The following is a 14809-nucleotide window of genomic DNA, read 5'->3' as shown; positions in this document are numbered from 1 at the left end:
ACGGACAATTCCTTTGAGCTCATGGCTTGGTTTTTGCTCTGACATGCAGCTGTGGGACCTTATATAAACAGGTGGGTGCCTTTCCACATCATGTCCAATCAATTGAATTGACCACAGGTGGACTCCAAGTTGTAGAAACATCTCAAGGATGGTCAATGGAAACAGGATGCGCCTTAGCTCAATTTCGAGTCTCAAAGCAAAGGGTCTGAATCCTTATGTAAGTAAGGTATTTATTTTATTTTTTAATATACATTTGCAAAAATGTCAAAAAAATATGTTTTCATCTTTGTCATTATGGGGTATTGTGTGTAGATTGATGAGGAATTGTTTTTATTTAATCGATTTTAGAATAATGCTGTAACTTAACAAAATGTGGAAAAGGGGAAGAGGTCTGAATACTTTCCGAATGCACTGTACATACACACAGAAAGACCACATAATGGGCCACTTCAGCACCCAGACCACAGCTAATACAGTAAATGACAGGGGAGGGTTGTGAGAGGGTCCAGCCTGTGTGTGTACATGTGTACATGTGTGTGCGTTGTTTTCCCAACACAACTCTGGCTCTGTCCCCGGCCAAACACTCTTTGATGTGTGTGTGTGACAGGGGGAGGCATCCCACAGACTTTCAGGGCCAGCACCCTTCTCTCCATCCTTTGCTCTCTCGCTCTATCTCTCTTTGTGGCTGCGGGGGATGTCAAGGTACTCTGCTGTTTCGCAGTAGGACCCTGCAGCTGCATAGAACACACACACAAATTCACCCTACTCGCTCTGTGTGTGTGTGTCTCTCTGGGAGGATATGATAGCACTCCTCCAGTGACCTGACTAAAGCAGAAGGATGTCTAATACAGAGATTTTAGATGTAAGTCCTGAAAGATGTTTAGACTAGTGTGTGTGTGTCCTTGGCAACAAAATATACTCTAGTCTATTTAATACATTTCTATCGGCGACACCCTCAACAATTGAGACCCAGTAGCACCCATAGTCAAAGCTACACACTCACGTTCATGTGCGCACACACACACACACACACACACAGAAAGGACACGCCACTGCTTCATTCTCCGTGAGGAGAAGCAAACTGTAAATCTGGAGTGAATCTTTCCTCCCTATCTTTACCAAGAAGCTTCTATTTGATAAGTATTACTTAACAGAACTGTCAGAGCCATAGGCTTGTCTTCTAGGTAGATGGAAGAGGTGATATCATAGTGTGTGTGTGTGGTTTCCTGTCTCAGGAGAGGCACAGCTCATTGGCGCTCTCAATGGAGGCGGTCTCCTGCACTTGGCTACACACACACATAAAAGCACACAGTGCAACGTTTTCTTTCATTTCATCTTGGCTGTGACTTCATGAAATGTCAAATCGGCACAGCACGTGAACAAACGGGCTGTGTTGTTGTATGTGTTGCTGTGTACATATGCACAATGTGTGTGGCTGTGCATGTGTCTAGTCTCCATTGTTGTCCAATCCCATATGGAACCAGTTTATCCACGATGACTTCTCTCCATTTTGGGCTCTTTGAAAATGTTGCTACTCCCCAATAACAATATTCCCTTTGTTTATTTATTTCTATGTTTATTTCTTTTTAATATCTGGCTGAAAAGCAAGCAAATAATTACTTTCAGAAACTTCATGCAGATATGTAATATGGCGTGTTTCTCAACCTGCTGTGTTTTACAGGGAGTGTGTGATGTTGATGCCAGGGGATAAATCACAACAGGTGACTGACGCTTTTGGCCCATTACAGATTTTTTAAATAAGAACTAGGCCTATGTGTTTTGTCATTTAACAGCAAGTTTCATAATATAAAATTACCATTGTGTGTGTGTGTGTGTGCATGTGTTAGATTTAGAGAATGTATGTAAGTAAACGTGTGTGTGTTGGCGTTGGCCAGTGTAGATCGATGATCTGTAAAGTGGATTTGTTATTGGCCTATTTGCTTTGGCAGCTCTTGAAAGAGAACCACTGATTACACTCCCAGATGTCACACACACACACTGCTCTTCTCTTTAAAGTGTGTGTGTGTGTGCGTCCGGTCTACTGTCCCTTAGCCCTTTGTACTTTAGCAGCCCCCTAGTTTCTGCGCGCCTAACCCCCATTGTGTATCTATATTCATAGACTTGTCAAAGGCATTTGACACTGTGGACCATGTCTTGGAGCAGGAATTACTGGTCATGCTCTGGAGTGGTTTGAAATACCTGTCAAATAGAACCCAGTGTGTTAAGGCTGATGGTTATAGAGTTGTGCTCCGGTGTGCTTCAAGGATCAGTTTTAGGTCCCCTGTTTATTATCTAGATGATCAACATTGGGAGACATATTGAGACAGGTGATTTTTATGCGGATGACACTGTTCTTTATTCAAGTGGCAGCAGTTTGACTTTGGCTTTTGAAGAAGCTCAAACAGCTTTTGACATCATTCAACAAAATCTGTATGATTTGAAGCTTGTTCTAAATTCCTCTAAAACAAAATGCATGGTATTTTCCAACACTGAACACTCTGAAAACCATGTAATTACTACCTTGGAAGGACATTCTGTAGAGCAAGTCAAAACGTTCAAATGTTTGGGTGGATGAGAAGTTGAGCTTAACCAGCGATGTAGAGAACCTTGTCAGGAAACTCAAGCTGCGTATTGGGTTTTATTACCGGCACAAAGCTTAGTGTTCCTTTGCCGCCAGAAAAGAGTTGATTCGTTGTACTTTTCTGTCTGTATTGGACTATGGTGATACTATTTATGTGCAAGCCTCAAGCGCTACAATGAAGGCTCTTGACTCTGTGTATCATGCAGCCCTTCGTTTTGTCACCAATCAAAGACTTCTAACTAATTACTAATTACAGTGCTGTCGGGTGGTCATCACTAGCAACACGCAGGCTCAAACACTGGTACATTCTTATTTATAAGGCCATTTTAGGAAAACTGCCATTTTATCTATCAAGCTCAGATCTCAATCTTGTTTTATGCTAAGAGTCCTGAAAATGTGAACCAAGCATGGAAAAGGTCCTTTCATTACTCAGCCCCCTGGTCTTGGAATTTCCTCCAAGCCAACCTAAAACTCCAGGACCTGGTGTCCCTGGAGGAGTTCAAAGGACAAATAGATGAACAGGTTGTTGAGATATGTAGTTGTTTCTAGTTTTCACCCGATGTCACTAGTTTGTGTTGCAGTATGTAAGGAAACATGTTGTTTTACTTCACACACACATGCACTGTTTGTTTGCTGTTGTATTTGTGCTGTTGCAAGTGTCTTCTGTCTGTGTTGTCCGTTTTGTCGTACTTGCTTTTTTTTCTTCTTATTTTGCCCCCGTCTATTGCCAGGCCGTTATTGCAAATAAGAATTTGTTCTTAATTGACTTGCCTGGTTAAATAAAAAATATATTTCAATCCGGTTTAATACAAGTTGCAACAGGGAGACAACCTCCAGCATAGAAGCATAGAAAATGTCTAAGCCTGAATTTGTTGATGTGACAGCCTCTGTGTGGTTAATGTCATTAGTACTGTATCAAGGCATGTCTGTCTGTCATATGTCAAAATGGATGTAGACTATTCATCTGTAAATGGTTGGTGATCTCCATTATGGAAGACTGGAGAGAGACATGGCTGGATGGGTGTGTGTGTGTGTGTATCAAGACAGGGCTACTGAGACCTCAGCGCTTTGTGTGTGTGTGTGTGTGTGTGTGTGTGTGTGTGTGTGTGTGTGTGTGTGTGTGTGTGTGCGCGCAGCCTAATAAAAGCGCAGATCCTGACACTTTTACTGCAGGTATGTGGGGTGAGGATTTACAGAGCTTGTTTGGAGGCCAGGCAGGGGCTGGACCAGGGCTGAGGCAGATAGTGACTCATGGTTGTGTACCCATTCAATTATTGGCAGCGTATTTAGAGTATGACTTTTTTTCTTTAATTACTGTAGATACAGTGGCACAGTCACACATACACACACATATGTTGAGCAATCTACAGCCTATACAGTCCACTGCTAGTGTTGCTAATGCCATTCCAAAAGTTGTTGACTAGGGTTGTATTCTGTGAATAACCATTGATAGAGGGATGGATTGAGTGAGGGATGGAGCGTCCTCTCGTCCTCCCTCAAGAGGGGTTCATCGAAAGCCAGATCAGCGGGGTTTTTCGCCAAAATGAGTGAATGGAGTGATAAAGGAGAGGTGAATAGACCAGACTAGAGTAATGACAGAGAGAGAGACCAACCTTCAAGGCCCAGTGCAGTCAAAAATGTGATTTCCTGTGTTTTCTATATATTTCTACGCTAAGGTTGGAATAATACTGTGAAATTGTGAAAATCTTGATAATGATGTGTAAGAGCTGTTTGAAAAGACAGCCAGAAATTTCAGCCTATTTTGATTGGATGGAGTTTTGGCCTTCCATGGTGACTTCACCATGTGGTAAATTAGTTAATAACCAATAAGAAAGAGAGGTCCAAACCTCTCTGCCAATAACAGCAAATTGTACGTTTTTCCTTTCCACACTCAGACCATTCCCAAAGAGTCCTAGCAAAATTATTGCTTGAGAAATTGCCCTTTGCTAAGAAGCTATTTTTGTTTCTTTTTGACCATTTTAAGGGAAAACAATTACAGAAAGGCACTTAATTGTTACCCAGAAATGATTTGATATTGAGATAAAAACGGCTGCATTGGACCTTTAACTATGTAGGAACACACTTTTTTTACCCAACATACTCCACAACTCAACAACAATATTATAGTAAGATCAGAATGCACCATTATGAAAGAACAATTGTGATCATAACCTCTTATGGGATATGTGTGTGCGTCAATGTATGTGCTTTATTCATTTTACGATGACAGAGTTTGGAGATGGCTATGCTGGAACTACATTACATGATTGACGTGAATGCTCTAAAACCAGCAAAGCTTTATCAGAATATTGATGTACTGTATGTTGAGAAATCTACAGCCGTCAATACAGTCCACTACTAGTGACACTAATGCCATCCCAAGAGTAGATGACTAGGGTCAGATTCTGTGAATACCCATGGATAGAGGGATGGATTGAGTGAGGGAAGGAGCGTCCTCTCATCCTCCCTCGAGAGGGGTTCAGCGACAGCCAGATAAGCAGCTTTCGGAATGACAGAATGAGACAAAGATGAGAGAAAATAACTAGTCCCAGGTGAATACTTGGTTTAGGACACAATCATATCAGCCTGAACTAAAGCTCTCTACATCATATCAGAACTGAACTAAAGCTCTCTACATCATATCAGAACTGAACTAAAGCTCTCTACATCACATCAGAACTGATCTAAAGCTCTCTACATCACATCAGAACTGAACTAAAGCTCTCTACATCACATCAGAACTGAACTAAAGCACTCTACATCACATCAGAACTGAACTAAAGCTCTCTACATCATATCAGCCTGAACTAAAGCACTCTACATCATATCAGAACTGAACTAAAGCTCTCTACATCATATCAGAACTGAACTAAAGCTCTCTACATCATATCAGAACTGAACTAAAGCTCTATACATCACATCAGAACTGAACTAAAGCTCTCTACATCACATCAGAACTGAACTAAAGCACTCTACATCATATCAGAACTGAACTAAAGCACTCTACGTCATATCAGAACTGAACTAAAGCACTCTACATCATATCAGAACTGAACTAAAGCTCTCTACATCATTTCAGAACTGAACTAAAGCACTCTACATCACATCAGAACTGAACTAAAGCTCTCTACATCACATCAGAACTGAACTAAAGCTCTCTACATCACATCAGAACTGAACTAAAGCTCTCTACATCACATCAGAACTGAACTAAAGCTCTCTACATCACATCAGAACTGAACTAAAGCACTCTACATCATATCAGAACTGAACTAAAGCTCTCTACATCATATCAGAACTGAACTAAAGCTCTCTACATCATATCAGCCTGAACTAAAGCTCTCTACATCATATCAGAACTGAACTAAAGCTCTCTACATCACATCAGAACTGAACTAAAGCTCTCTACATCACATCAGAACTGAACTAAAGCTCTCTACATCACATCAGAACTGAACTAAAGCACTCTACATCATATCAGAACTGAACTAAAGCACTCTACGTCATATCAGAACTGAACTAAAGCACTCTACATCATATCAGCCTGAACTAAAGCTCTCTACATCATATCAGAACTGAACTAAAGCTCTCTACATCACATCAGAACTGAACTAAAGCTCTCTACATCATATCAGAACTGAACTAAAGCTCTCTACATCATATCAGAACTGAACTAAAGCTCTCTACATCATATCAGAACTGAACTAAAGCTCTATACATCACATCAGAACTGAACTAAAGCTCTCTACATCACATCAGAACTGAACTAAAGCACTCTACGTCATATCAGAACTGAACTAAAGCACTCTACGTCATATCAGAACTGAACTAAAGCACTCTACATCATATCAGAACTGAACTAAAGCTCTCTACATCATTTCAGAACTGAACTAAAGCACTCTACATCACATCAGAACTGAACTAAAGCTCTCTACATCACATCAGAACTGAACTAAAGCTCTCTACATCACATCAGAACTGAACTAAAGCTCTCTACATCACATCAGAACTGAACTAAAGCTCTCTACATCACATCAGAACTGAACTAAAGCACTCTACATCATATCAGAACTGAACTAAAGCTCTCTACATCATATCAGAACTGAACTAAAGCTCTCTACATCATATCAGCCTGAACTAAAGCTCTCTACATCATATCAGAACTGAACTAAAGCTCTCTACATCACATCAGAACTGAACTAAAGCTCTCTACATCACATCAGAACTGAACTAAAGCTCTCTACATCATATCAGAACTGAACTAAAGCTCTCTACATCATATCAGCCTGAACTAAAGCTCTCTACATCATATCAGAACTGAACTAAAGCTCTCTACATCACATCAGAACTGAACTAAAGCTCTCTAGAGGCTCTACACTCCACGTCCGGATAAACAACCTAACACATTTCTAGTCCAATCAGATTACTTCCATTTAAGATGGATTGTGGGTTGTACCCAAGAAAGACAAACCACTTGTGTCTATGATTGATAACCCAAGCACAGACACACACATACACACACTTACACACACACACCTGGTCTTACATGGTCTTGTGATCAGTGTTATGTGTTGACTCAAGCAATGAGATTAGAGATACTTCAGGTGTTGAAGACTCACTATCCAATAGAGAGGATTCTCTCCAAAAGCGGATATTCTTCCTGGAATTAGGTCCCCTCTGTGATCTTATAACAATTGTGGATGGGGTTGTTACGATGGGAAAGATAGAGAGATTATGACAACGGAGGGACATTTCTCTCCTGTCAAGGAAACAAATGGACCTCAACATCAGTGTGTAACTCATGACCATCACCGCATCATCATCACATTAGCCTCATTCAATTACACTGCAACACGATACTCCCTGAAATCAATTAACTACTGCTAAACCATGAAGTGCACTACCAAAGATAGGCCTTTGTTTTCCATAGACAGTCCATGTTTTACCTAGACCCACACTATGTTTAGGTGTGGTTAGCCACTTATGGTAATGAGGTGAAGTGACAGGGCTTCCCCAAGGTGTTTGGGTTAGGGAGATGCTATATACATTATTTTAATGGGATAGAGCCAGAGAAGTCACTGTGATTGTATGTGTCACAAATGGCACCCTATTCCCTATATACTGTAGTACACTGCTTTTGACAAGAGCCCATAGGGCTCATTTGCGATGCATCCGTTGTGTTTACTGTGTTGCCAGATTCTGGGTAGAGATATGAAGGCTGTTTGGGTCTCTGTGTTGCCATGTTGGGTTGTAGTGAAACCTGCTGTATGACAGATGGAGTGTTAAGGCGTGGTTCTCCGCCCTGTGGGTGACCCCTCGGCACCAGGCTATAGAATTACACACACACACGTCGTCGCTGTCAGACCACGCCTGCCGTTTGTCAGGAAACACACCCTGGTGAGGTTTTCTCTGTGTCAAACCCCTGGCTCCCCTCGAATCAAGACCAGGGCACCTCCTCACCACACGGCCCTAACACACACACACCCCGCCAGCACAGGCCCCTGGATAAAGAACGAGAGAAGGAGAAAACAGAGCGATCTTGTCCCCAAGCAAGACCACATTCATTTCCCTTTTCATGTATTCCCCATGCGTCTCTCTCCTGTGTTGTTAAGTGGTCAGAGCAATCAAAGCACCAGCAGAACAGACCTTCAAACCAGAACCACAGTCCCCATAAATCAGGTTGGCCTCCAGGTTGGCCTCCGGGTTGGCATCCAGGTTGGCATCCAGGTTGGCCCGGTCACAGCGCCCGGCGGCGCCATGTTTGATGGTGGCTTATGAGGACCTGGAGAACCTGTGGTGGGGTATGATGAGGGATAGGAGTGAGGTTGGAGGGCCCAGGGCAGGGTAAGGTAGGCCTAGTTAGAACAGACTGTAGTATGAAGAATAACTGGACCCAGTCAATGTCCTGACCAGGCTCTCATACTTTCTACACCAGAGGCCCAGCCTGCATCATACCAGGCCTCTCATACTTTGATCCTGATGTTCTTTTCTATCAGTCATTTATATTGGTGTGTAGTGTGTCCTCTCAATAGCCAATCTGTCCCCTCTCAGGTGCCCTCATAACTGTGTGCACACCACTTAATCTGACAAGCCTGCATAATCAGCACTGGAGAAGACACACAGACACACACATGACATGGTGCTCTGTGTGTTTACATGATGCGTGTGCAAACACAGACACGTATGTGTGCTACCATTGCTCAGGGTCAAAGCACGTGAACATATGGCACTGGTGTGTTCGGGAACTATAAGGTGCAGTCACGTGTACATTGACACACACACACAATCTGTGTAGCATTTGCCATATCACAGTATCTGCCATTTTGATTATGCAGGTTCCCGTTTCAGATTAGAAGGGAGGCAGGCTGAGTCATAGGTCTAATCACACACACACAGAGAGAGAACAGAGAGTGATTATCTGCTGGGCTATCTGTGTGGCCTTGTCACTCTCCCCCTCCTGGTATGGGGGTTATGTTGTTGGGACAATGATGTTCTATCTCCCTTCTATCCTTTGATCTCACTGACTGAACCTCCCGCCACTTTTAGACCCTTTACTTTTCCTATTGAACGGTTGAAAGACAAACCATGCTATCGCCCAAAAAAAGTCCCCCCCCCCGAGAGAGAGCATGTGGGTCAGATATGTATACACACTACAGTACAGAGAGATGTGTGTGTGTGTGTCTCAGAGGCTTTGAAGTCTGTCTGACAGTGCCACACACAGTGCAGAGACAGTCTCAGACCTCCTCTGCTATTAAAGGTTTAAGGCTAATCGTCAGCTAGCCATCATTGCCTCTCTGACACTCCTTTAAACTAGCTTCAAACAGGGAGGTGCAAAGTGAAGAGCCTCTGTGTGTGTGTGTGTGTGTGTGTGTGTGTTTACTTGTGTGTGTGTGCTTACGTGTGTGCGATGACTATGTGAGCGCAGCCAGGCATGCGTGTTTGTAAGTGTGTGCGCAGGCGTGATTCTTTGGCCCGGTCAAGCCCCACTATGGAAAGGATTACTAGTACTCAGCCGAACCGAGGGGGGGGAGGCAGCTCTCCTCTCCTCTCCTCTCCTCTCCTATCTCACTGACTCTAGTCTCCATGGCCCTGCCCTGCCTGGCCACTGTCACACACACTCTGTCAAACTTGGTTCACAGCGCAAGAAGAAGTGTGTGTGTGTGTATCTATGGGGGGAGTGTGTGTTTGTGTGTGTGTTTCACTACCACTGTGAGGGCAGAGCCTACTGATAAAGACATAGCCTCAACCTGAAGTCTGCCGTCTCACATCCCAGCTAGTCAACACACCAAGACAGCCATGTACTCCCTGCCCCAACTGCTCCAGGTACAGGTTGCCCAGGTTGTCCAGGTCCAACTCAGGGTGTTTCCAAGTGTACACTTCTGTCTCCTTCCCTCTGGTCAAATCCTGATATACTCAGTGGCATGTTTGTTACCAGAAGGCGTTTGTTTTCCCAACACAAATTACGGCCGTCCCCGTGTCACAACCCTCTGTATCCAGCCCTAAAGCCTCGTTAGCTCCATCACTCTAATGGCACCCCACTGCAGTAAAGCCTAATTGAATTACTGCAATCAGCTAGCCAACCGTTAGCCTCCTGTCATTAGGCTGTTTAGCAGCCAGGTAGCCCAGAGATGATGGCATGTGACCGGTAGTTATGCGTTGCGTGCAGTGTGTGTTTGTTTGTGTCCAGCTGTGCCATCCTGAGCTGCTGACCTGTTGTAAAGGTGAACTCACACACTGATTAAATCTTTAAGGAAACTAGCGTTGGGAGAGATAAGTAGGGCCTGATCTTCAGTCGGTGTGGCGGTGAACCAACAGCTGGGAGATAACTAATCCAGCCTGGGTTTTAGTTTTACCATGATGAAAACACGTGTTTCTATCTGCCTCTTCCCCTCCTCCCTCTGTCTCTCACTCTCTTCTCTCTCTCTTCCCTCCTCGGTCTCTTCTCTCTCTCCTCTCGCTAAAATGCTTGTGAACATCATGTCCTCATGTTTCTATTGTCCTTAGATCATTGTCAGGGAGAAATCAAAAGAGGGATGGAGATAGACACACAACAAAAGCCCCACACTGCAGAGGAAGAAGCCCATCCTGCTGCTCCACACTCACTATGCCCCTCGGTTCCTACTAACCCCTGAGGAGTGTGGGTATTATTTGATTAGCTTCATATTGATAATGACCGGAGTGGAGGAGTGGGATTGGCTGGAGCATAGAGACATCTACATATCTGGTTCTCCACTCTCTGGGGGTACATCTATATAGTCCATAATGGCACCATGTTCATTCTCCCTTTTGATCAGTGTCATGGTGGTTTTGGTATAGTAACTAACACGACATACTTTGGTGTAGTATTTTCTGTGTTGTGTTTAGTGTTTTTGCTCTGTAGTGGTTGATGTGAACCCCAGGTGTGTGTGTGTGTGTGTGTGTGTGTGTGTGTGTGTGTGTGTGTGTGTGTGTGTGTGTGTGTGTGTGTGTGTGTGTGTGTGTGTGTGTGTGTGTGTGTGTGTGTGTGTGTGTGTATGTGTGTGTGAGAGAGAAATGAGGTCGTACCATTAGGGTCCTGCCATCATGTTAATTGAGACTGATGGGTTAATAGCTTTCTGAAGGAAGTCTCCATAGAGTGTCTGGAGTGCTGTGACAGTGAATTCAGGAGCACACACTTACTCTCATGCAGATATAGACTAACACAAGCTCTCACACCTCAATTTCACGCATTAAATACTCAGTCCATGTAAATAAATTAACTAACTCAATAAACGTCACACATGGCTCACATACCAGCATAGTGAGGTCTCAGAAAGATGGGCCACATTTCACAGCAAGGCCGGAGGGTTGTTTTAACAGTCAAATTCAATTCCACACTGTGGTAAAACATCAAATCAACCGCTCAGTAACCATAATAACATCATGTCACCTTCAAGAGCGCTATTGTGGCACACAGGGCTACTGTTCTCTCTCTCTCACACGCACACACCAACACCCCGCACGCAGGCTCTTGGCCATGGCTTTGATAGTGTGCCTGCTGGCAAGAGGGGGATCCTTTGAAGAGTCACCCACACACACACAGCTTTTTTATGAAGTGGTGTAGTGAAGTTTATGAAGTTATCAGCTTCTCCTGCCTGGCCCGGTGTAGTGTGTGTCTTAACAGCAGATAGCCAAGTGGAGACCTGGTCCCTCCTATCTGTGTGTAGAACCAGGCCAGGCAGGGCGGCCCGTGCATACTCTCGCCCCAGCATTAGAGCCTGTCAGTGGGCCAGAGTGTGGCTGAGGCTGGCCAGACCTCCATACACCTAGGGCCTAGATAGACACTGAATTTAACTCTGAGATCAAAGGGTCCACTGTCGCTGCTCCTTCTGATAACACAGACCTAGTCTGGGCTAGGGGACTAGGTGTCAGGGTAGAGAGAGACCAACCAAATAACAACCACCAAACAACCAAATAACAACCACCAGTCAACCAAATAACAATCACCAGACAACCAAACAATAGCAGCTCTTTTATGATAAGGATCATTCCAGCCTTTTTCTGGTGTTTTTCTCTCTCTAGTTCCTTCTGTTTTGCCTTTTTCTTTCCTCTGCTCTGTCATGCCGCCTTTTCTGTCAGTCATTGTCTTTCTCTACATCTGTCTCTATCTCTCTCTATCTCTCTCTCTCTCTCTCTTTCTGCTCTGTTTATCAGTCCAGTGGCTCTTCTTAACTTTCCAGAAAAAAGGACCTCTCCTCTTCCCTTGTTTGATGTCATCCCTCCATTCCATCCACTCTCCCTGCTAGCTGTGTTTTCTAACGTTAGCGCAATGACTGGGACTCCCGAAGTATCCCTTTAACCAGGGCCATAGTCAGTGGTGTCTGCAGCCTTTTTCCCAGCTACTAAATCTATTGACTTAATTCAGTGGTCATCACATCCTGAAGTACAGGGGGGGGGGGGGGGGGGGGGGTAGTAATTGTTTGAATCAGTTGTTTTATTGTCTGACTGTGCTGGGACCCAGAGATAGATGGAGGAGACAGACACTGACGCTGCCTGGGGACAGGGTTTTCCATTTCTGGGGTAGAGATTTAAAGAAAACAGCACACTAGAGCTGTGTTCGAATACCCATACTAACTTACTGTATACTACATACTTAATGAGTATATACTACATACTATATACTATTAGTTCATTTTAGTATACTGTAAACGAACGGTAACCTTTCAGTTGAGCATACTAGCGCTTCACCTGTCTACCGGAAGTTGCTGTTGCTATGCAACTTCTTGCTAGCTTGTTAGCATAACGAATTACTAGCTAGACATCTTATGACTTCATTAACAATGTCCATTGAGAACGCACAACAACTAAACCACTTAGCTAAGAATGACGTGAATAATCAAGTCAATAAACGTTGGTTAGTTAGATAGCATATAGTTAATATACTGGCAAGTTCGATGTATTAGTAGCCAACTAACTTTAGGTAGCTAGCTAACATACCGGTACATACAGTACAAGCAACTGCTGTAATGCTATGCGGTTCGTAAGGCTAGCGTAGCTAAAAAAAATTTCAGCCAACATAACGTGTAATGTAACTTATTTGAAAATTCATTACTTTTTTATTACATTGCTCAACATTTTCTTAACATTTGTCATAATTAGTTAAAGCAGGGGCCTTCCGAGTGGCGCAGTGGTCTAAGGCCCTGCATCGCTGTGCTAGCTGTGCCACTAGAGATCCCGGTCACCAGGTGTACGGTGTTTCCTCCGACATATTGGTGCGGCTGGCTTCCGGGTTAAGCGAGCACTGTGTCAAGAAGCAGTGCGGCTCGGTTGGGTTGTGTTTCGGAGGACTCTCGACCTTCGCCTCCCCCGTGTCCGTACGGGAGTTGCAGCGATGGGACAAGACTGTAACTACCAATTGGATACCACGAAATTGGGGAGAAAAAAGGGGGAAAATACAACAACAACAACAAAAAAATAGTTAAAGCAATGAATTTGTATCCGCTCTTGTCGGACTTCGACTGCATATTTTCCGCCATTTTCTTAAAATCTGAAAATGTTGTGAAGCCATGGCCATTTTCTGGAGAATTGCATTATGGGCCCTAAAAGCCCGGAATAGTGTCCACTGCTTGTATTCTTTGAATTTTGGCGAATGTAGCACGACATCCGGGAACTTTTGGCATACTAACTATATCCATACTATAACCAATTAGCATACTACATACTCAATTTACGTCACAAATAGTACGGTTAGTGCGGTTAGTATGAGTATTCGAACACAGCTTAGGTGTTTGAGGTCAGGACTCCACTTGACCGTCTTTGTGGTTATACGGATTTAGTGTGTGGTTGTGAATGTGGTTTTGTATTTGGAATGACTGTGGTTTATAGACTGATTTGTGTGTGTGGTTGGACCGACTAAGTGTGCAGTAGCCAGCGTGCCGTTATACTGACTATTAGAAGGGTCTTGCTTGTATTATGACAGTGTGTATGGTTAAACTGATCAGTGTGCACTTTAACAGATCATAGATCTAATTTATACTTTGCATACCTTAACTGACCATGTTTTGGGTTTCTACTGACTGTGTGTGTGGTTGTGTTGTTCTGACCGTCTCTAAATGGTGGTGTTTGTTTTCCAGGGACGTTTGACCGCAGTGTGACCCTGCTGGAGGTGTGTGGCAGCTGGCCAGAGAGCTTTGGCCTGCGTCACATGAGCTCTGTTGAGTCCACCGAGGAGGGGCTGAGAGAGAGGTTGGCAGACGCCATGTCAGAGTCACCATCCAGAGACATAGTGGGCTCTGCTACCGGTCAGTCACACACACACATACACACACAAACACACACTAACCCATATACAGACGCGCGCACACACACATTATCTCACACATACATGCTCATATGCACACATACATGCGTGCTTGCACACAAAAACACACGCACACACACACAGACTCATAAATCATTTGTCATCATTAATCATTTCATGGTTTCAATCTTTCCACCAATTTACTGACCATTCATTCTGTCAAACTGGGAAATGTGATAGTGGTCAACATCATTTACTTAGCTTTGTGTGAACTTTAATTTACTATCTTTCAACTGCTACTCTTAATCATGCTTGTTTGGTTTTGCAATCTCTTTCAAAGACAGCAGCTAGTTTTAAAATGTCTGTGGGTGTACACACGTGTATGGGCCTGCATATGTATGCATGTGTCAGCCATTCGGACAATCCAAATGTTTAACTCATTTAGAAAGCGGCAGCGCTTGTCCTTTCCT

The 14809-nt window shown here is 43.7% G+C and overlaps 1 protein-coding gene across 1 annotated transcript in view; it reads left to right on the top strand.

Annotated features, from left to right (window-relative positions):
- LOC311106157 (BCAS3 microtubule associated cell migration factor-like) overlaps window positions 1-14809 on the top strand; it is a 193000-nt gene that overhangs the window by 157661 nt on the left and 20530 nt on the right. Inside the window, exon 21 of the mRNA XM_084148484.1 lies at window positions 14173-14340. Coding sequence (XP_084004610.1) covers window positions 14173-14340 — 168 coding nt within the window. The remainder of the gene's footprint in view (window positions 1-14172; window positions 14341-14809) is intronic.

This window comes from Coregonus lavaretus, assembly GCF_964263955.1.
Source record: "Coregonus lavaretus genome assembly, chromosome: 30".
NCBI classification, from domain to species: domain Eukaryota; kingdom Metazoa; phylum Chordata; class Actinopteri; order Salmoniformes; family Salmonidae; genus Coregonus; species Coregonus lavaretus.
This window is presented reverse-complemented; position numbering and strand designations above follow the sequence as displayed.